The following is a 23003-nucleotide window of genomic DNA, read 5'->3' as shown; positions in this document are numbered from 1 at the left end:
CTGGGTCAGAGAGATGGAGAAAGCCCTGGCCCCCGCCGTCCTCCTGTCAGCAGATTTTCTCTCCAAACCAGCTCAGGTCATGAAATGCAGTCACGTGATAAACCCACTTTTGAGGAGGAAAAGCCAAGAGAGGATGATGGATTCCCTGGGGGCTGCTTGCCTGGGGATCTAGCTCTTACAGCTGGAGACTCCAGGCTCTGAAGCTGAGTCTTACTCCCGCCCCTCAAATTCTGGCCCCTCCACTTCCCAGCTCCGTGACTCCCTCCGGGCGAGTTGCCTCCCTTCTCTGTGCCTGAGCTCCCTGAAGTGGAAAATGGGGATCGTTGGGAAGGCTAATGAGATGGTGTGTCTGGTAACTGAAGGAACGCTTGGTGCATGGAAAGCGGGGGGCACACGAGCCCTCGACACTGCCATTTCAGTTGTAACTTGTCACCGGTCCCTCTCCAGGGCTCAAGGTGTGGGGAAGCCGAGTCCCCCAGGCTGGGTCCCAGCTGGCTCCTCCTGGTCTGTGGGGTTTCCCGCAGCGCCTGGAAGCCTCTCTTCCTTCTGTGTTCCAGGGTCAGGACTTCTCCCTGACCAGACCACGGGGGGCACGGGGTGGCAGGAGCCTGCTGCTGTGATGGTCCCTTCCAGTGGCTGTGACGCTCGGCTGCCCCCAGTCTGTGCAGTGGCCTGGACGGAGGTGTGCAGAACTTGCTCCTGGGTGGAGCTCCACCCCTGACGCCGCAGCCCGGTTTCTGGAAAGGGTGGGGCAGCACCCACCCTGGAGCTGGGGGCTGGCCCTCTTCTGTGCTGGACTCAAGCCTCAGGGCCAGGCTCTTGGATCAGCCCAAGCTGGGGACGGGGGTGGCCAGAAGTGCAGGGCAGAGCGCGCTGGCATCTGTGTCCCCACAGGATGGCTGGGGGTCTTCACCATTCTGGGCCTAGCTTCTCCTCTGAAAGTCCGGGCTGCCCTGTTGGCCCTACCAGGAGGGAGACTGAGAGGGAATTGGGCGACAATGCTGCTAACGGGGGGGATAAACCCACCCCTTCTCCTACACAACATCCCCTCACCCTGTCCTCACTGAGGTTTGAAGGTTTGAACAACACGCCAAGGGCCATTCAGTTAGTAAGTGGTGAAGCTGGGATCCGAACCCAAGCTCGTGGCTTCAGAGCCAGGACACTTCCCAGCACATGACCCTTGTGAATGGAGGAACACCCTGATCTCCCAGAGTCTGAGCCTCCTGAGGGCCGCTGGGGTTGGGCCCGGGGGCCAGGGCATAGGACACGAGTGCGGAGGCTCAGCATTCTCTGCCCGGGCCGCCCAGGGACACAGCGGCCCCTCACAGCAGCCTGTCTGCTCTGTGAACAGAGCAGAGCTCCGTTCTGCCCCACAGGGAGCCCCGGGGCCTGATCGCAGGAGAGGTGCCTTGTCCAGCATGGGGGGCGAAGGGAGGCTTGTTCCAGAGTTGGAAGAGCACAGTCAGGCAGCCTCTTCCTTCTGGGGGGTGATGACAGCCCATGCTGCAGTCCACAGGTGCTTAGGGGGACCTGTGGGTCATGGAAGCACCTGTCATTGCTTTGCCAAAGGGTCACCCCTCAACCCTGCAAAGAGAGGGAACCCAGGGTGGACAGAGCTTGGCCTATAAACATCAGCAATGGGGTTGGTCCAGCTGCTGTTGGAGTGGAAGGCCTGATTCAGGGACATCCGGCGCCCCCTGTGCCCCCACACCATCCCCCACCTTGGTCTACCTGCAATCTTACTATGCAGCCAGCCCAGCGAGCCTGTGGTTTTGTGACCCCCCCCCAGATATCCGTGCTCTCCTCTGCAATGCTCTTTCTTACCACTAGAATGCCCTTGCTCCCTCTCTGCCTACCCGACTTTTCCCCACCTCTCAGGATCTGGCTGCTGCGGCAGGCTCTCCAAGAAGTCTGGGGCCTCCACCTGAGCCCCCATGGCTTCCTCGGGCAATGCCCCCCAAGCTGCCTTGAGAACCCCACACTGAGGCCCGTTCACCCTGGGCTTATGATTCACGGAAACCAGGTCTGGGTGCCCCGCCCTCCCTCCCTGGGGCCACTTCAGCCCCACCCACCTGCTCACTCCGGTTCTCAGCCCCCACCCCAACAGCTACAGGAATTTCAACTGCTCTCAGCTGAAGACTCAGGAGAAAAATGTTTCCACCTTGTGCAAAGTACCCCGGGGGTGTCGCCCTGCCCCGTGGCCCTGCACTCAGAGCCGCCCGGGCCACACCAGCCACACCAGCCACACCTTCAGCACACCCGAAGCAGTTTCCCCGGTAAAGTCAGGCCTGGGCAACGCAGGTCTGCAAGTGGGGCTGGGGTTGCTCTTTAGGAAAGTGGAGGGCGGGGTGGGAAAGGTGGGGAGATTCCCGGGCTGGCTCCAGGGCTGAGATTGTGCTGGGCTTGCGGAAGGTGGGTCACGGAGACCTGTTTAGCACGAGCTACCTTACCCGCCCCTTGCCAATTCCCCAAAGAAGCCAGCCACTTGGGGTGCAGTCGGTGAGGATGGAGGGGGAGGTCACTTCACTGCTGCTTGGGGGGTAATGGGCAAGCAGAATTCTTCCCTCTGAACTTGACATGGAGACCCCTCTGGCCCCACATCTCTCACCTACTGAGGCCCAGGGGAGGTGGTGAGCTGTGGACATCACTGGAAGAGACTGGACATAATTTATAAGCTGGCTACATAATCATACTAATGGTCCACCTGTTAGCACCTGCTGTGTGCAACACGGTTTACGTGCACTCTCCAATTACAGTAAAGACCTAAAGAACTCCACTTGATCTGTGAGGAAGCTGGGGCTCAAAGCAGTGAAGTGACTCATCCAAGGTCATACAGGGCAGGATCCCGACTGTTCTGCTTATGATGTTTTATTTGCATGGTATATTTTCCACTGAATAAAATTGGGTATCTGATGGAAACAAAGAAAAGTGTATTTTAAAGAAATCACGTATTTTAGCTAACAAATAGTTGAATAATTTCTGACGATATAATGCAAAGTATGTGTGCATTGATCCTTATAAGAAAACTCGTGTGAAAGAATGTTCCCATCTGTCTATTGCGGACTTTTGATCACTGCCCGGGGCAGCCCGGGATGATGAGTGTGTGATCTTACCGATCTTACCGCTGTTTTTTGCTCAGATAAAATGACCTGCTAATGAACACGGGCCTCTTCCCATCCAGCTGCATTGCTGATTTCCTAATTGCTCTCCGTGTCTAGGGGCGGGGGGCGGGGGCACCCGGCGGGGGCTGGCTTGTTTGTGCAGAGGTCCCAGTGCCCCTCCATACCGGTTGGATGAATGTAGGAGGAAATCATTCTCATTCAGCAGATCTTGTACAGGAATTGATCATTTGATTGTCAAATATTGACGGAGAGGGAAAACATGGTAAAATAGTTGCGTTGTCCTTGTATTGTCTTTGATACTTGTCAAAGAGCTGCAAATTAAAACAGAACAATGGAACCTGGAAAAAGAAAAACTCATCTTAAAAGGCTCCGATGTTTACTTCACTCATGTGATGTCAGTGTTAGCACCAAGGCTGCTTGATTACTAATGTGTCCATTGTTTAAGGGTTCATTCGTTCCTTGGTTCAGTCATTCAATAAATCCAACGCATCTTTTTTGAGCACGCACTCTGGAACGTGGTACGTGGCAAGCCAGGTGGGTGTGGCCTGGGAGAGACTTCCCAGGGGGGCCTCTTGGGCCCCGCCTGGGCCCCTCTGAGTTAATTGACCACAAGGCAGAAGAGCTGGACCCACACAGGAGGAGGGTGAGACACCCGTGGGAACCAAGTATGAGCAGTTGCCTTCCCTTTCCCTGGCGCCGTCCCAGCGTGAGAGGGGTCCGTGTGGGAAAGGGGCGTATGAGAGAGCTCAGCCCAGCCCCGCTCCCCAAGTCTAGTCCGAGCCGGGCAGCAGGGGATGGGGAGCTGTGAATCAAATGTGAGGTTGCCATTTGAAGTGGATGAGGTTGAAGTCTTAGGAACTACAATGGGGCTGTTGAAAGAATCAAAAGTGGCTGTCAAGTTTTGGAAACTTTACTGGAACCCACCATCTAGCAGGGAAGGGACTTTTCCAGAGCCCAGGTGGTAGCAGTTATCGAGAGCGCAGTGAGATTTCATGATCAAACCTCCCCTCCTCTAGGTCTTTACTCAGCCCCCGCCATCCCTGCCCATAAAGCAAACAGTGCTGCACCCTCCCTTCCACCCCACACTCTGGTCCCTTTCCATGATCTTGTTTTTGGTCTGTCTCTTTACTGTAAGCTCCAGAAGACCTAGAGTTTGTCTGTTTTTGTTCACTGCTGAATCCCCAGCCGCAAGAATGTGCCTGGAACTCGGGGCTCTCTGTAGCTGCTGAATGGACGGATGGTCGTGTACCCCCAAGGAGCCAAGACGTCACACTGGATGGGTTCTGACGTCTACATGGTGTTCTGAAAAGTCCAGAGATAATCTTGCTGCTTGGAAAGGTGAACAGAGAGATCTGGGGGCTCTGGACAGCAGGGGCTCTTTGACACGGGTATTTGACACTGAAGAAACGGACACTCTGAAAATCCACAGAATTTTCAGCTAGTGATGAAGAGGCCAGGGCTGCAGTGCCCTGAATGAATGACCGGCGGTGAGGGGGGTGCTGGCGAACCACTAGCTGGAAAGGAGTTTTTCCTGAGAAAGAGGTCAGGCTGCCTTGCCACGCCTGACGGAGTGGTACTGGTGGTGTGGCCACCACAAGCCATTCTGTATCCTACTAGGCCAGACGATGGGGTGGGGGGTGGTGGAGAGTGGAAGAGAAGTCTTAGGTGTCCTAAAATCTGTTGTCTTCTGGAAAGTATTTAAGGGCATCAACTCTGAAGCCAGACTCCTTGGATTTCATCCCCATTCTACTGTGTATTCACCGAGTGACCTTGGCCAAGTTACTGTCTCAGGTTTTTTTTTTTTTTTTAATCTGTAAAGTGGGGATGATATTAGCAACTGCCTCATTGAATTTTGAAGGATGAAATGAGCTTATATAAATATGAGTGCTCAGGACAGTGCTTAGCACGTGGCACAAGCCCATGAGTGTTTGCTGTTATCTCTGGGATACTGTGGAGGTCGAAAGGCTTCCCTTCCCCCAGTGTGTCTCCCTTGTCCTTTTCCCTCCCTGTGGTGTCTACTCCCCCTTCTCCCTCCTCTCAGATTCCCCCAGTTTAGGTCCCCTGTCCCTCCCAGGCTAGGGGCCTTCGGGCAGGCCTTGGCCAGCCCCTCCTTCCCACCCTCTCCTTCCCTGAGCCGAGCCTGGGAGCCGCTGGTCATGGGAAGATGGGCCTGGCTGGGTGAGTCAGCCCATCCTGCCTCGCCTGCAGCCACCAGTGAAGGGAGGCCAGGGGAAGGTGCTGATGACATCCTATCTCCTGCCAGGACATCAGACATCTTTCTGTAGAGTGGGGAGACATGGAGCCCACGTGGCCATGCTACTCTTCTGAAGGATTCTCTCTCACCCTGTGGTCCCTAGGCCCTGCACTTGCGTGGCCCCAGGGGTGGGGCTGGGGTGGGGTGGGTGGAATTTGCTAGCTGCTCAAGCTTCGTGTTCATCCTCCAGGCCTCTTCTGTGCCTCTTGCCCCATACCCAACCTTAAAATCTGAGCCCCGGACTACTTTGGCCTCCCTTCCCCCCCCCCCCCCCATCCTGTCTCACCTTCAGTCTCTCCCCATTTTCTCAGTAATCTGCAGCCCCAGCCCTGCTCTCTGGTTACTCTTTCCTCAAGTCTCCCCTCTTTTGTAGGTCTACCCTTCCAGAAAGTCTTCCTGTACTGGCTAGGGCCTTGCTACTCAACGTGTGGTCCGTGGACGGACGACTGGCAGCAACGGCATCATCTCAGAACCTGCATTTTAACACAGTCCCCAGGGGTCCGCAGGTGCATTACAGTTTGAGAGTTACTGAGGTAGGTTACCCTTGCTCTTCCAAGCCTGGAGAAGAGGGGGACTCTGGGACTCGGCGTCAGCAGGCATCAGCTGGCTGGAGACAGAAGAGAGCATTTCACTCTGTAAATGGTGACATGGGCCCTGCTCTGCTCTTCCAACCCCATACCTGTTTTTCGAATGACCTTCCCACCAGCCTCTCCAGCTGGCTGAAGGCCGGACACACCAGAGTTACCCCTGACCCTTGTCATCTGAGACAGAGGTCTCTCCCAGGCCGTGCTCGTCTGGTTTGCCATTTACTGTTCCAGAAGGGCCTTCGAAAGGAAGCTTAACCAATCTGAGTTTCCCCCAGACTGGCTCTCTGGAACCCAGGTGGTCTGTCAAGAAGTGTTCTTCCATGAAACGAGTTCAGGAGGGGCTTCCTGTCACCCCCACTTCCTCTCTCTTTCTCTGTCCTCTCTGCTGGGACACACATTAGCACATTAAAGCTTCTGGGAAATATGAGTAAAACAAAACCGTGTAACTTCATTTAGCCCAGAGTTTCTAAAATATAGACTTCTTCTGTCACTTAGCATCTGTGAATGTCCTGTGGGAGTGACTTCGGGAAATGCTAGCCTAATTCCCTTCTACACGCACACACACACACACACACACACACACACATACACACACACTGAAATTTTTATGTGAGGCTCTCTGGTGCTAAGGGGTCCCTTGCCCCCCTTTTCTGAGGTGAGAAGCTGAGTCTGGTGGGCCGGGGGAGCTTCTTTCTCCACACCCCTTCTGGGCAGTGGCCGAGTGGGTAGAGGCAGTGTCACCTCACCCAGATCTATGGGGCCAGTTGTTCTCACCCACTTTTGTTTCGAGTCTCAAATGCTGATGTCTCTCAGATCCACCAGCCTCATCTGGAGCTGGGGTCCTGTCCCTGCCAGCAGGGAAAAGGCTGTTCCCATGGGCCTGACGGCCATTATAAAAGAGGTTGTGACTCCCTCCTGAGGGAGAGGGAGGGAGGGAAGGGCTTTGGCAAATCCAGCAGCTGGCCTGGACTTCTGCAGGAAAGCTCTATGCCTTGCCCACCTGGAGAATGCGTGGCAGCAGCTGGAAGAGGTTTCTAGCCCAAACCTGGCCTGGGCTTTTGCTGACACTGTGGTTCGATGGAACGTGGGACTGGCGGGGCCAGTTCTGACAGCCTGACTCACCGGCTTCTTCGGCCTCCTGCCTCCTGCCACCAGCACAGTGTGGCTGAGGCGGCCAAGGCGGGTTGGGTGTGGGAATCTATACAGGAATGCCAGTGTGGGCTCCCCAGCCCCTGCCAGGGAGCTGGGGCAGGCTGGGGCCAGCGTCTGGAGTTCGTGAGGACCCTGGGGAACCAGGGGAGGGGGGCATGGGGAAAGGACGATGGCGAGCACTGATGCTCTGAGAGTCATATCAGAGAGGCGGAACTGCACGGGACCCTAGATGCCTCATTTTAGCGGAAAGGAAATGGGTGAGGAGGTTTTCCCAAGGCCATCCCTTGGCTCTGTGGCAGAGCTGGGACTTCCTGACAATTATATTGGGACATCGCTTTCTGTGGCTTCTGACTGCTTCCCCAGCTGGAACTAAATTACCTGAGAATAAATTCATTCCAAACCTGGATCCATCCACACTGGAGAACTCCATTTCCAAATACCGACAGGCACATGCCCAGTTTCCTTGCTCGTGACGAGACCCAGCTCTCTGAGGAAACTCAGTGGAGGATCCGCCACAGGCTTGGGCCCCCTGCAGTCAGAAAAGACCTCGGCAAGAGTTTCCAAGGGATGGTTGCTCGGAGAGGCCAGGAACCCAGCGATTGCAGGGCTGGATGACAGAGCAGACTACACATGTAGGCCCCAAATTAGAGAGGTCCCGTTCCACTGGCCTTGGTACCACTTGGGCCACATCCGGTGTCCTAGGCCCCATTCAGAGCCCCAGTTCTTTTTTTAAAGATTTTATTTATTTATTTGACAGAGAGAGAGATAGCGAGAGAGGGAACACAAGCAGGGGGAGTGGGAGAGGAAGAAGCAGGCTCCCAGCGGAGGAGCCTGATGTGGGGCTCGATCCTAGAACGCCAGGACCACGCCCTGAGCCACCCAGGCGCCCCCACAGAGCCCCAGTTCTTAACAGGGATGATGATAGTCTGAGATGTATTCGGGAGGGTTACCAAGACAGTGACGGGATGCTAAACGGTGCCCTATAAACCAAGTCTGAAGAACTTTGAGAAGGTTTGGCCTGGGTATGAGCCAACTCAGAGGCTCAGGGGGGCCGTGTTCAGAGACTGAGAGAACTGTCCCGAGGCGGAGAGATGAGATCTGTTCTCCATGGCCCCAGTGAGGGAAGCCAAGGGCCGGTGAGGGGAAGCCACGGGAGGGGCGCCTCTAACAGCTAGGACAGCTTTGAGTGGTCTTTCCCTGGAGGGGCTCAGAGGCTGCTCGGCCAACTTGGAGGCGGCAGGTCTGGACCTTCAAGATCAGATAGTGGGGAGGGAGGCCTGGGCGGCTTTTAAGATAGGTGCAACAGGAGATGAACCCAGAGTCGTCTTCAGTTCCGCGTCTACGCACACTGGAGCACACGCTCTCTGCCGGGCAACGTGCTAGGTGTTGAGTAAGGACACAAAAATGAGTAAGTCGCTGTCGCTGCCCACAAGGAACTCCACGTTCCACAGAGGGTGAAAATAGAACCGAGTGCAAGTCAAGACCTGATCGGGGCCTCCGCGCAGGTGCAAACACGCAGGTCCCGCAGAGGGAAGGGCATGTGAGTTGGGCCTCAAAGGATAAACAGGGTTCTGACGGGCAGACCTAGGGGGAGGGCACACTTGGGCAGAAGAAACAACACCAAGACAGTGGGATTAAACAGGCACGTCGTGTTTGGGGAGATGCCTCCCATGGGTGGAGTGCAGAGAGTAAGTGGATGGGAAGGAGCCGGAGACAGACAGGGTGGACTGGGGCCAGCCGGGAAGAGCTTTGGGTGACAGCCTAAGAATTCTAGCTGCAGAAAATTGGGAGCTGGCAGACGTTTTTATGCAGAGGAAGGATTTCATCAGCTTTGCATTCAGTGATCGCGCTAGTGGCTGCAGTCTGGTGGCTGGGAGGCGGGTGGGGGGAGCGAGAGGTGGAGGGGCCAACTGGAGGCACTGGTGTCTTGAGTTGGTAGGGGACCCAGTTTAAGACAGTGCTGGTGGGTATGGAGGTGAGATGACATCTCAGCACCGTCAAGGACTTCGTGCCTGAATGAGAAAGGCAGAATTAACGACGAGGCTAGAGTTTCTTGCTTGGATGACTGGCTAGTGGTGATTTCATCCACCTTTGTCTTTTGTTTCTCAAAAGCAAACAACCCGAGACATGTGTGGCTCAGGTTGGTTTTAAGCTTGGTGGAGACCTGAGTAGAGAAAGGAAGGCCCAGGGAGGTGCGGGGAAGCTGGGAAGAGGCTCTCAGGGTAGCCACGAGAGAGGTCTGAGGTTTGCTATCTGCGCTCTCCCCTCTTGGTGCGTCAGTTTCCTCCGAAGGAGCAGCAGAAGCAGACACAATGTCCTGGCTTCTAGCAAAGCCCCAGACCCTGGCCTCTGCCTCCCTCTCCCACGCCTGCCTCTCTTGCTCCATCCCACCCCTCTGCCAAACTTCGAAACTCGCCTCTCAAGATAACCTGGTAGGCTGACAATGAAGTACGTTTGCTGTGCTCCCCGCACCAGCCCCCACCCATACCCCGGCCTTGCTGTGAGTTAGGGGGACCGCCAGCCGGGCACTGGGACCCACAGGGCTCAGACCAGCAGCGAAGTGTGGATCCCTTCTCACTGTAATCTCAAACAGTGGTTTGTTCTTGGGTTGCCTTTGAGCATTGACTAGAAATGAATATAGGTGGAACCCAGGACAGAGGGAAGCCTGGAGCTGCCTTGGCCCTTTACTTCAGTTTGGTCAAACACTAACACCCTGTGCCGGTACTACCACCGGTGCGGTGGCATGTAGACCCCAGGCCATTCCCCTCATTCCCCTGAAGACTTCAGCTGCAGTCTTCTATCACTTTCTCAATATGAGTTGTTTTAATTCTTGGTGATTTCCATGTCCAGGAGTATGATCCTTCCAATATCCTGGCCTCTTGGTTCCTTGATCTCCTATCCACTGATGATGTTTCCTCTATCCTATCTTAGCTACTCACTCCCACAGTCGGCTAATCTTACCTTACCAATGATGACAATTTTTGCATCTTTTCCATTTCAAGCAACATGCTCTGTGACTACAACTTCCTCACTTTCAGCGCACTCCCTCAAATCCTCTGACTCTCCTAATTCTTCAGACCTTATAATCCGTTCTTTCTATCGCCTTAATTTTAATCAACTCTCACACCCCTCATGTTCTCCCCTTACTTGCCAGGTTGAAGTTCTTGGCCCATCTCTAACCACTCCTTGGCACGCAGGCTTACCTCCTTTACTCCTCTCTTGCCCCATCGTACCTTCTTGGAAAAATCTCTGGTTAAATACTCCTCACATGGTCTATACCTGCACCTGCGTGGTAGCAAAATGCGGGTGGAGGAAATCCAGGCCTAGACTGAGTCCTTTTAAATTCATGACACCGACCTCAAGAGGGTTCTTAGTGCCGCCCGGCATCCCTACGATATTTTGTTAGTTCCTCAGTTCTTCTTCTTTCCTAGGTGTCTCGCCTCCTCCCCCTCTCCCAAATATCTAACACATCCTCCTCGACCCTCACTCAGATGATAGTTGAGCTTCCTATCTCACTGAGAGCATGGAAGCCAAACAAAGAAACTCCAGCTGACCTGCTCTTACCGCCTTTACCCACCCACCTGCCTCTGAGAGTGTAGACGAACGGTCCACAGTCTATCCAAGGCCAACACGTTCACTTATGCATGTCCCGTCTTCTCTTGTCTGTTCGAGAACATCATGCCAGCAATTCTTCCCTCTTTTTCTGTATCACTAACTTTTCCTTCTCTGATGGATTATTCTCACAGCATAGAAGACATGTTTTTATCTTAGAAAATGGCCTTTCTTGATACATCCACCTCCAGAAACCACTTCATTTCTCTTTCCCTTTACAACAAAGCTACTCATGAAACTGTAAATATTTACTATCTGTGACTTCATTTTTTCCATTTTCTTATGAACCCACTCTAGTCAAGTTTCTGCTTTTACCATGTAACCAGAATTGCTCTTATCAGGCACCAATGACTTTCATGTCACTACATTCGATGGTCAGAAGGTTCCATTTTCAGTGCTGGTGGAGTAGAGCCTATCAAATCATCTTTCTTACAGATAATAGCTTAAAACTGCACAAAATATGAAAAGACTCAGAGTCAGAACAGGCCACTTGTCTGCGAAATGGCTTTCATCAGCTTGGAGGAGCCAGTGAGGTCGCAGGGGGGTGGGGGCGGGGTTTGACTCCTAGTTTTATCTCGAGAGCCTCTTTGGAGGATGAGAATTTTTTTTACCCAGATGTTTCTTGACTAAAAAAAAAAAGTGAGCAGCACGTGTGCAGGGCATGGGTGCTTGCTCTTGTCTCCGACCCAGGTTACAGAGGCTCAGAGGGGGCCCTGCAGTCAAAGGGTGGTCCCCGGAGGGCAGCTGACAAGTCAGCCAAGCTGCTGGCAGCTGCTGTCTAAATGCAGTTACAGCTAAGGGGGAAGAGCAGCAGCCTCAGCCTCGGATGTGGTTCCAATCCTGAGTCCATCCCTAGCTGTGTGACCCTGAATAAATAACTCAGCCTCTCTGAACCACAGTTTCATTGTCTGTGAAAGGGGAAGGGTCAAACCTGCTTTGTGGCATCGATATGAAGACTAAACATAATTATGTAATTAATATGCAGATATGTGGTTACTCCTCTCTGGGTCTACACCTGTGCCCATACCCCAGCTGTCCTCCAGGAAAACTTTGGGCCCCCGAAACCAGGAATGTGAGCTTGGGAGGATCCGGAATGACACACGTGGCCCCATTGACCATACAGACCTGCCTGAAGCTTCCTTTCTGAGTGAGGTGTAGAGAGCAGGATTTTAATGGCTTTCTGTAGAGGGAGTAGAATTACGGCCCAGAGATTTGAACCACTTGATGAATATGGAAATGTTTTTAAATTAATTCACCAGTTATGAAACTTCTTTATGGCTGACTAGTGGGTCTGGGGCATTGGGAGCATACCGTCCTTTCTTATATTGGAATGTGTCTGCGGATCAGCCATCAGCAGGGCTCATCAGCTTTGACCCTCTCCCCCGAGAGGCCTGACACACTGCTTGGTGACGTTTGTGCTCTGTTGAAGCTGTAGCAGGTGTCTGAAGGATGACCAGTTAGGCGGGGCATGCCTGCTGGGGTCCTTGAGGCATTTTGGGGGTTCATTTGCCCCATGTCCTGACCAAACAAACCAGGTGGCCCCAGACTAGATGATCTTCACAGTGGCTTCTGGTGTCCGATATTCCATAAATCAGAACTTTCTACTCATCAACACATCGGCATAGCAACCCGTGCTCATAAGATGTGTCATCTTAGCAAGCCTCACTCAAGGTAGCGAGAGCTTCTGAGTCACTGGGTTGATTGTGCACAGGACTGCCTTTGTGTCAGGGCTGTCCTATCATGTTCTAAGGCCTTGACAGGGAAGGCTCCTGGGAGCCCGTCAGAGTACGCTCGGCTGGGACAGAAGATGCTTGAGTCTCAGCCTTGCTTCAGCCACACACTTGCAACGTGAGTCTGGAAAAGATGGTTTCCCCTTTAATCTGTACATTGGAATCTCATACTCTGAGCTCTGCTTGTCTCACTAGAATGAGGTAAAGCTCAAAACAGAAAATGAATACCTTAAGGCTTGGCAAGGTAAAGGGGTTATGTTTTGGCCCCTCAAGTAAAACAACTATTGTTCTTAACAACTTATGTTCACTCTTTCTCTGACCACGCTGGGCAGCAGAACGCGCTGCATTTTAGGAAGTGAGGCCCGAGGACCGCTTTGTCTCTGGAGTAGCTTGGACTCCTGGGGGAACCCGGGCCCTGGGCCAGGCCAGTGGCAAAGGGGCAGGAGGAAATGGCTTCAAGGCTCAGGGACAGATGGACTTGTGCAGCCTGGCCGTGGGGGTCTGGGGGACTCCGTCTCTAGGACCCTGGGCCCTTTCCCCGGGCACCATCTAGGCTTCCAGCTGCTCCTGCGGCCCCCAGTTCGGTCCTGCCCTTTGCTCCTGGACCCCAAGGCCCTCTCATGCTCCTAGGCTAGTTGTCTGAGGGGCCAGGAAGGCCTGTCACCCTCTTGGCCAGGGATGGCCGACTGAGGACCTTTGTAGCCCTTTGCCACCCCTACACGTTAGATGCACCCACACCCACATCAAGTGACATTTCTTTGCTGTTAGTTTTAATTTCCCAGTGATCACACCGCATGTGGGAACTTTGGGGGAAGTGAGACGGCTAATCCACACGTTGTTTCCAGATGCTTAGAAATCTGGATGCGACCATGCTGGTGGTGTTGGGGTCAGACCGTATTTTGCATTTGCATTGTCCCACGTTGGACTGCCACGTTCACGGCCGTGAAGGTGACATATCATAGTAATGGAAGAACATCAGGCCCATGAGCTAGGGAAGCCGGACACAACAGGCGACATCCTGACTCCGTTTATATAAAGTGCAAAACAGGTGAAATCACTGTATGGTGTGACAAGTTCAGATAGCAGTGACCCTTGGGGAGCGGAGCCGTTTACAAGCAGGGCCCTGAGGGGGACTTCGGGTGCTGGTAACACTTAGTTCTTTTTTTTTTTTTTTAAAGATTTTATTTATTTATTTGACAGAGATAGAGACAGCCAGCGAGAGAGGGAACACAAGCAGGGGGAGTGGGAGAGGAAGAAGCAGGCTCATAGCTGAAGAGCCTGATGTGGGGCTCGATCCCATAACGCCGAGATCACGCCCTGAGCCGAAGGCAGGCGCTTAACCGCTGTGCCACCCAGGCGCCCCTGGTAACACTTAGTTCTTGATCTGGGTGCTGGTTGCATGGGGTGTGCAGTTTGCAAAGATCCATGGAGCCACATGCATGGGAGTTGTGTGTTTATCTGTCTTTATGCGCTGTTCCAATGAAAGCTTAACCGTCCGACATTTCTTGATTTTGAATTTGTAATCTGAGCTCACGTTTCGGAGCCAAAACATGTTTTTCAGGTCTCAAGACCTTTCCAGGGGCCCCTGACTGAGTGTATTAATAATCTGGGCCACAGACAGGCCACCTTTCTCCCCCTGGGCTGGGCCCGGCCTCTCCTCCCATTACTGAACTGAGAGATGACCCAGAAAGTCAGGGCCGTGGCTCTCTAGAGAGGCCGTGCCAGGCATACCCTCCCGAGCTGGGAAAGGCTCATCTTCAGCGCTTTCCCTCAGCTTTCTCACCCTTCTCCATCCAGATGGCCCTGATGCTCGGTGATGGCCTATGCGGGTTATATCCAGGCCACCACCTGGAATGTACCACCTGTGTCTTAGAAAGTTCCCGTGTGCGTCTTATCCTGTATGACCCTCCTGTGGCGGGGGCACATCCTCTGCTTTTGCAATGCTCCCAGCACCTCATACAGGACACAGATAGGATAACTCTTAGGGTTCTTCTTATGTCCTTGAAGTTCCTTTCCCTATGGGTGTTCTGCCTGGGGCACTCGTGGGCCGGGTGCCTTTTCCCTCTGCAAGCTCTGTGACGTCGGGCATGTTCGCTTCCTCCCAAGCCCCACTTTACTCATGTGTCAGATTAGGGTAGCAGTGCTGGGGTCCTGGAGCCACCGGGGGGCTCAGATGCGCAGACACGGAGCAGGTGCTTCTGCGTGGTGGCGCCCGTCGCCCGTTGCCCTCAGGTCGTGCCCGGTCCTAGCCTGGCGCAGGCGAAGTAAGAGGAGAGCCTGGAAGGGAGGGAGCGGCTCTTCTTTCCTCAATGGCACCCCCAAATAATCCACTGCTCAAAAAAATTCAAAGAAATGCCAGCAATTTATTGATTTCCTATATTTCCACAAAAGCAAATACATGGTACAGCACACAGGGAGACGGCCTCGCCAGCACGAGGTTCTCATACCGACATGGAGGAAAGGGAAGGCTGGGCTCCAGAGGGGTTCCAGGGCACCTCCAGCATCATCCCCTGGGCTTCCCTCTGCTTATCTCCCCCTGCCCATCCCATCCTCCTAGCCTCCTTCAGCCTGACCATCCCACCTTTCAGCCAGGCTCTGGGGCGGACAAGAGAGAACATCACTGTCTCCACATGTCTGGAGAAAACCCTTCACTGCGTCACTGCGGAAGCATGGGGTCTGCGACGCTGGTCTGGCCCCCGCTGGACAGGCTGCTGGTGGCCAATGACCGGATCTGTCTGAAGCACAAGAGATCCTGGTGTCAGGGCAGGGACAGGCAGGGACTGAGTGGTCTATGTCCTTCCTCATGGGCCCCAAATTGGAATGTCTTTTTTGGGGTGTTGGCCCTGGTAGCGTGAAGCCAGTGTGGGCTGCAGATACTGAGCCATGCCTGGGCAAACCCCTTCCTCCCCGTCTTTAGGGAGTGCATCCTCGGGACTCTGTCAGTGTTGCCTCTTCCAAAGTGACGGCCACAGGTCAGAAGCCCAGGTGACGGGCCCAGCTGGCCGGCCTGAGAAAGCACGAGAGAGGTTACAAAATCAGGCCTGGCCTGACTGTCCATCTTAGCCCACCGTTCCCCAAGGCAGCGGGCTGGGCCCACCCGGCTCTTCGCCCAGGCTGGTGACAGAAGTCCAGCAGAGTGGCAGGAAGTGAGGGCAGCGCTAAGGGAAGGGGCACCTCCCTGGGGGCCGCCACGGACTCACGGGTAGTGGGCTAGTTCCCTCTTGCCCTGACTGGACCGGACAATCCTCTCAGACTGGGGGGATCCCCAAAGCCGAGAACCCCATGTCTCCTCCTTCCTCCCCGAGAACGTAAGCTGCATGAGGACGGGGCCGTGGTCTGTTTTGTTCACGTGTGTATCCTGAGGGCTTACAGCATTGCCTGGCACGTCCTGGTGCTTCATACATATTTTTTTAAGAAATGGATTCCTCTGAGCCTGGTGACCGGCAGAGGAGTCATCCTGGAAGCTACGCCCGGGACAGCCTGGTGGGACCACACTCCCATGTGGCCCCTGAGAGATAGAGGGAAGTCAGGAGGAGGCCTTCCATCATGAGCAACAAAGGGGGAAGGCATCACGGACCCAACAGCAGCGGGGGACACTGATTAAATGGCCCGTCATCACAGGCCTGGCCCCAGTCTGTCACCTGTCTTAACAGGCACGTACTTCGTCCAGAAGGGTGCTTTTCGGTTCTGCCTGCTGGGGTAAGAAGCGGGGTTGGACTGGGGGGTAGAGCAGGGTGGGCGGCAGGGGGCCTGGGAGGCAGATGACGAGGAATGGAAAGTGAGGAGCACCTTTTACTCTTCTGGAGAAGGCTACGGCCCAGGCAGCTAATTCCTAGCTGAGCCCACAATGTTAGTACGGGTGGTGGAGGCGGACGTCAGAAGCCTTGGGAACCCATGTTCTGCTCTAGCCTGCAGTGTCTCCTAAGGGCTATTTACTGCAAGCTTTTGCATGAGGCCCTCAGGAGGTCCTTCTACTACTTCTCCTCTGACATGCACAAGAGTCTGGGGTCTCGGGTGTGGCTGGTGCCCCTGACAAGCCTCTTATATCACATCCTCTGTGGTTTTTCCCAAGACAGTGCGGAGACAGGATGGCTGGGGTTCAGGAGAAGGTGGGATTGGCCTCTGGCTGGGGCTGGGGTTTGTTCGTGCCCTGAAGTGACTGCTCCCTTTCCTGGTCTATCCAAATTCCCATCTTCCAAGTCTCCGGAGACCCAGAACACTCCCTCTCTTGAGTCTTAGCAGGCATGCAGGGAAGTATTCTCCTGGTTAATTTCCAAACGGCCACTGTCCCACTGGAGCCTGGAGCAGGTGCCTGTCCAGCCCCAGCCTGTCCCCCTCACCACTGGTAAAATAAAGAGTGAACTGCCATTCTCCAAGCAGCTCTTTGGCTTTGAGCACCATTTTGCCTTCTTCCTCCTGAAACAGACAGATAAGTCCTTGAAGCCTCTGACTGGTACACAGCCCAAGAGAATGGCCAGCCCCATCTTTCTGGCTCCTACTCCCCCAGAGCAGACTTAGGATAGCAAAGCAAGCGTCACTGTCCTGGCCCAGCCTCTGGAGACTCCACCCTGTCCAGTCCCAGGTCCTGTGGCCCTGCGGGAAGGGAGGCATTATCAGACAACCGAAGTTTCCCATGAAATACACCGAACTTCAACAGCCCCACCAGCCGCCCTTCCTGCAAAGCTGGCTCTTAAGGGTTGGCCCCAGCCCCAGTTACTTCCCCCCCTTCCCCTGGTCCCGGAGATGGGTCCCTTGCAAGGCTTCTGCTCCCTACCCTGGCATGACACATTTTGGGAACCGCGGGCAGCTAAAACAGAAAGTACAGGTTGTGTAGGAACGTGGGAGCATGAGAGTGCTTTTCACCACCCCGTGAGCTGCAGAAACAGCGGACTTAGCTCTTTGCAGTCTGTGGCCATGCTCTAGGCACTCGTGCACAAGCATGCAGGCACGTGCACGCACACACACACACACACATACACACTCACATTATACACATATATATATACCATTTCTCAGCAGAAGAAGTATTGACATGAAACATAAGCCCCTTTAACTCAAGAACAGTCCCCCCCCACCCTTCCCAACCCCCCTTGCCCGCCAGTTCCCCCAAGGAAAAAAAAATCTAGAAATATTTCCATCATCCACAGTTTTCAGGGTTGTTCTCAATTGCATTTGAACTCTTCCAAACACTGCACATGGTGGGCAGAATCACCCCTCCAGCAAGGCCTGAGGTCTTCTCAGCTGGGTTGTATCATTTCTGGAAAAGGAGAGGTCATCTGGTTAGCATTTCCAGGGAGACACCCCCACACCAGCAGGTCTAGCCAATACTGCCACCCCTTTCTACCCACATCCACACGGATGTGCGCCCTGGCCGGCGAGGGGATTCCGAGTCACCCTTGACACATTTGTAGGTCGCTCTTGCTGAGCCAGAAGCTTGTCAGCTTTGTCCCTACACTGCCATGCCCACCCTGTTCGGCCAGCACGGTGCCCCGCACAGCCCTGAGGGTCTAGACTTTGCCCATTAAGAAGCTATTGACTTTTGTCTTCTTTTTCCATCCTCGTGTTGAAGCTTTTCTGCCAGGAGAAGGTGTCTGACATCTTACTTATCTTCACCTGGACCAGAGTTACAGCCCTGTCCCCCACCAGGACTCTCCTCAGGGGTGCTGGCAGATAGCCAGGGTGCTAAGAAGCCCCCTTCAGCTCAGGAGACCCTGTTCCTCACCCCTGGCTCTTTGCAGATGGCCCCACACCAGGGCCATCTCTGGTGACCCTCTAGGGAAGGCTGATGATGTCACCTGCCTCAGAAACACTTTGGATGCTTGTTTAATAATGCACTTTTCACTCCAGAGCTCCAGAGTCAGAACTGCTGGGGCTGGGGCCAGGGGTGTGTGTTTTAAGAAGCAGCCCAGGTGATTCTACTGGAAGCTAAGGCTTGCAGGCCTTTGTCATAGATACGGGTTCTGAGTTTTTGGTCCCTGGAATCATCAGCTGGAAATAAGCTTATCCACATTAGGCATGTACAGACTAGAAAGTGAATTATAAAAAGGATAAGAAAGTGAGCTGTAGGTGTGCAAACTCAGAATGACATATTGTATCACTGCGGGGGGGGGGGGCCTTCACACCATGGTCCACGTGAACGGCATCACCTAGGTTGTGCGGTGCGTAACCTACACAGCTGTACCTATAAGTTCTGCCCAGACCTCTGGTCTACTGATGCTATCAGGACATTGCACATCCCTAATATCCTGTGGTGGGACAGCCCACGACACCCTGGCCAAGTGGCCTATACAGCTGTCCTCACAGGCCTTGTGTTGGCCACGGCCAGGCTGTCTGCTAAATCGAAGGAGACTTCTGTGCCTCCATGAAGCACAGGCCTGGCCTTTCCCTCTGAGACCGGCTGAGGCTGCCGCAGGGGTCCTGGAGGTGCCTCTGCCCTGGGGGAGCTGATTCTTACCTGCAATCCGTCCTTGCTCTGGCAGCCCCTTCTTAGAATCGGGAGGTGAAGTTCCTGAGGGTGTTGGGCCCGGCTAAGTTTCCCAGCATGTTCCTATCCAAGCCTTGCTGCAGGGGCAGAAACAGCAGCTGCATGAAATGCTCCAGGACGAGAGTGCGGGACTTCCCCGGGGCCAGACACTGCCCTCCCAGACTGGCCTTGGCCTTGAGCCAGAGCCCTCTGGAGTCATCAGACATGCGTGTCAGGGCTAAACGTGGCCTGATTAAATGTGCAACCAAACAGACGGCCATCGCTAGCCATGGGTTAGTAGAGTGTGTCTGGGCCTCTACCAGCACTTCTGAATTTCCTATGCGGATCTGCAGAAATGTGAATTAAGGCCTGAGGACTTCAGCTCGTACTCAATACTCTTTAAACAGAACAATAACCAGAATCAGATTAGGAAAGCTGTTTGTTTTTCCTCCTTCTGACTGTCCCTGTGGGTTTTTTTTGTTTTGTTTTTTGTTTTCAAATCTTGACAAGAACTCTTGGCAGCGAGGACATGTCCGGTGTTTCTCACAACCAGAGAGGCGCCTGGAGCTGCTGGTGAGAAGCCGCCACGCTGAGGGCTCTGCTCAGCCATCTGCTCTCCCCCCCCCGCAGCCCTGCCGGCCCCTGAGCTCCTGCTGAGGAGTGACAGGATCTTGGTTCTGTTCTTTCTCCCAGCATACTGCAGGTGCTCAATAAATGCTCTGGAGTGAGTGAGGACAGCAGAAGGGGCCCAGAGGCCCTTGAGGAGGGGCGCCAGGTGCCGGCCAAGAGCTCCAAGAACCTGTCAGCTCTCCCCGGCCTGTGGGAACATGAGGGAGCCAGGCACCAGGCGGTTCAAAGCCCGAGGCCGGCTTGGTCTGGGCATGAATCACATGATGTGTGATTTTCCACCGCAGACTTGCTTGCTCGCCCCTGTTGAGCTTGGCTGGATTCTGTGGAAAGAGCCCAGGAGTGAGCATGCCTGGGTCCCAGCCGCTCCTGCCACGACTCGCTGCATCGGGGCAAACCCCTGTTCTGCAGGGTGGACACAGCCCCGTGGCCACCGCACTGTGGCTGTCAGGACCCAGGGGGCGCTGGATGTGCGGTGCTCTGGGGACAGAAACACGGCCCTCGTCACGTGGCAGCTGCTGCCAAGTACGGCTGGAGGGAGAATGGGGACTGAATGGCGGAACTCTCTGGGGGCCTTAGGGTGGGTGTGCTGTCAGTATTTCCGGGTAAGCTTGAGGAAGTTCTCACCCAGTCTCCTCACCTACCCCCGTTCCCGCAGAGTCTCCCCAGCAGCTGCCATGGGGCCAAGCCTGCCCACACTGTGGTGTTGCTGGGACAGAGCACTGGATTGTCCAACAGAGGACACGGGTCACCAGTGGCTGTGGCCTGCAGACTCTGACCACTGTGGTTCCATGGGCCTCCCTCCTGTCTCCCTGCTGTGCTGCAGGAAGAGCAGTTCCGCCTTCAGCCCCAGGGCAGGTGTCTCCCCATCTCTTCTTCTACCTGATCAGGCCACTCCTGAGCCCCTGCGTCCCCTCTGTTCTGAGGTCTTCCTCCTCCTCCTGCCCTTTCACTTTCCCCCGCTTTGCCCACACCTCTGCATCTCACGACAGAGATGCTTGGGTCCCCTCTGTCATTAAACAGGGGTCTTTTTACCCATGCCTTTGTCTCCCTCCTTCCTGGGCCACACTGAGGGGCGCGGTTCTCCCCTTGGCCCCACTCTGTCCCTCCCCGCCCCTTCTCACCCATGGCAGGGGTCCCAGAGGCTCCCCTTGCTTTGCCAGCAGTGACAGGTGGCCTGGGACTTCCGGATTGCCACATCCAGCGGCCTCCCTGGTTTCCGTCCTCCCTGCTGCCTCAGCAGCCCTGGGAACCACTGCCTGCCCCCTCCCGTGCTTTTTCCTCCCGCATGGGCCTCAGCCCGTCCAGGCCACAGCTGGCACAGCTCCTCCTGGTCCCTGGCCCTTCGCTCTCCTTGGCCCCCAGGTGAGGGTCTTCTCCCTGCTTCTGCCCTTACTCTCCGAGACTCTCCCACACACCTGTGCCCCATGATGGTCCTGCCTGCTCTCGGGGCTTCCACCTGCCCAGTGCTCCCGTCTGTGTGGCAGCCTGGCCTCTCTCCTCGGGTTCCACACCCGCACCCCAATCCAATTCCTTCAGACTTGACCTCCTGACACCAGGACTGCTCTCCCTCTCTCCACAAAGCCTCCTTGGCCTCTCCCCAAACTATCTATTTCTGCTAATGTGGCCACAGTGTCTCCAGGCTTGCACCCGAGCATGGTCACTCTGACCAGTCTCTTCCGCGTCCTGTCTTTGTTCTGGCCTCACCACTGCCGACATCTCTGTCCGAAGAATGGCAACTGCAGGAGCAGTAGAGGTCAGTGTGGAGAGGTTTGGTAAACTAAGACCTGGGGTAAGACTTTGTGTCTGATGAGGTTGGGAGGCATTGAGGACAGAGAGGAGCCAGGGTCACCACTCGACAAATACAGCCGCTCCAGCGTCTCTCAGTCCCCTCTGCCCTGCCCCTGGCAACGAGCGAGGCTTCCAAGTGTTGCTTTAATCATGACGCTCTCCCCCTCAAATCCGCAATGGCTCCCCGGCGCCAAGGGCAAACTCTCGCAGAGATTAAAGGGGTTGGTAATCTAGCCCAAACCTACCTCTGTGGCCACATCACGCCCTCAAATGAATTCTGTACCTTTTGTTCACCTTGCTTTTCAGTTTGTCCCTAAAGGAGCCCACCCCAGGCCTCTCACACATTTCCTTGATTCCCTCCTCCCTCCATGCACTCGGCACCTTCCCAGAATCCTAGCCTAGAGATTTGCTCAGAGTGTGACCACGTTCATCGTCATGCACTTTGGTCTCTCAGCTCTGACTCTCTCTGTGTGGAGGGCGGCAGGTGCAGGAGAGCGTCATGGGCGGGGGTCAACAGTGTGGGCCCTTACCTGTCTGAGGACGCCCTGCAGCTCCTTGCTGGACCACATGTCAGACAGGAGGAGGCGGGCAGCTTCTGAAGCCTTGGGGGAGGCACTGGGCAGGCAGGAAGTTCATTTGTGGGGTGAGACTTGGGGAGACATGAGAATGACACCCTCCTCCCTCCTCCCCTCACCTTCAGGTCTTAGAGATGTGTGGAGGCCCCAGGGGTGCGTGAGAGAAGAGCCCCATTGGGCTGGTCACTCTGTGCAGTGGGCATGACCCCATGGCCCTGCCCACTTAGAAGTGTCCTAGGGGGCACCTGGGTGGCTCAGTCGGTTAAGTGTCTGCCTTTGGCTCAGGTCACGATCCCAGGGTCCTGGGATCGAGTCCTACATTGGGCTTGCTGTTCAACAGGGAGCCTGCTTCCCCCTCTGCTTCTCCTCCTGCTCGTGCTTCCCCTCTCTCTCAAATAAATACATAAAATTAAAAAAAAAAAGACTTTAAGAAAAGAAAAAAAGAAATGTCGTAGGATTCTCCTTGGGGGCTGTGAGGGGGAAGATCCCCCAGCCCTTGTCCTGGCAGGAGAAAGTCCCATGGAGTAGAATAAAGTTCCCCCACAGCAGGGTCTGCAGCTCCATTCCTCCTGCCGACCCCCTAAGGATCCAGTGCCCGCCGGTGACCCACAGTGCTCTTGGCTTCTGGAACTTCTCTGCATTCAAGCCTCCCCTGCCCTGGCTCTCCTCTCTGTACTAGGTACTGCTCCCGCTGTGCCTCTGAGACTTCACAGGGAGTCACGGGACGGCCTGCTTTGCATGGGGCAGGGGTGAGGGGGTGGGGGGGTGAGGGGGTGTGGGGAGGAGACCACCCGCCTCCCGGCCCACCTGCTCCGGCACAGGTTGATGACGTTGTTGACCATGCTGCTGGTGAAGTACTGCTTGGCCATCTGCGGCTGGGAGGCCATCAGGTTCCTCACAGTGTAGCAGGCCGAGGACAGGATGTCCTCTGAGTTGCTGGTGTTCCCGGTGTGACTGGTGAGGAGCCTGGTCACCTCTGGGAATACTTGGTTCCCTGAGAGAGAAAGGAGTGGAGGGCACAGGGTCACATGACCGAGGGAGAGAGCGGCTGAGGGGCTCCCTCTGGGGCCATAGTCCCGGACTGTCCTCA

General features: G+C 54.9%; 1 protein-coding gene across 1 annotated transcript in view; it reads right to left on the bottom strand.

Annotated features, from left to right (window-relative positions):
- Positions 1-14791: 14791 nt before the first annotated feature.
- The window catches only part of PKP1 (plakophilin 1), a 50349-nt gene continuing 42137 nt past the window's right edge, over positions 14792-23003 (bottom strand). Inside the window, exons 11-14 of the mRNA XM_026480681.4 lie at positions 22721-22907; positions 21869-21953; positions 18912-19018; positions 14792-17714 (exon numbers count right to left, since the gene is read on the bottom strand). Coding sequence (XP_026336466.1) covers positions 18944-19018; positions 21869-21953; positions 22721-22907 — 347 coding nt within the window. The 3' untranslated portion in view covers positions 14792-17714; positions 18912-18943. The remainder of the gene's footprint in view (positions 17715-18911; positions 19019-21868; positions 21954-22720; positions 22908-23003) is intronic.

Source organism: Ursus arctos, unplaced genomic scaffold (assembly GCF_023065955.2).
Source record: "Ursus arctos isolate Adak ecotype North America unplaced genomic scaffold, UrsArc2.0 scaffold_2, whole genome shotgun sequence".
NCBI classification, from domain to species: Eukaryota; Metazoa; Chordata; class Mammalia; order Carnivora; family Ursidae; genus Ursus; species Ursus arctos.
The sequence above is the reverse complement of the archived record's forward strand: the minus strand, read 5'-3'. Positions and strand labels throughout refer to the sequence as shown.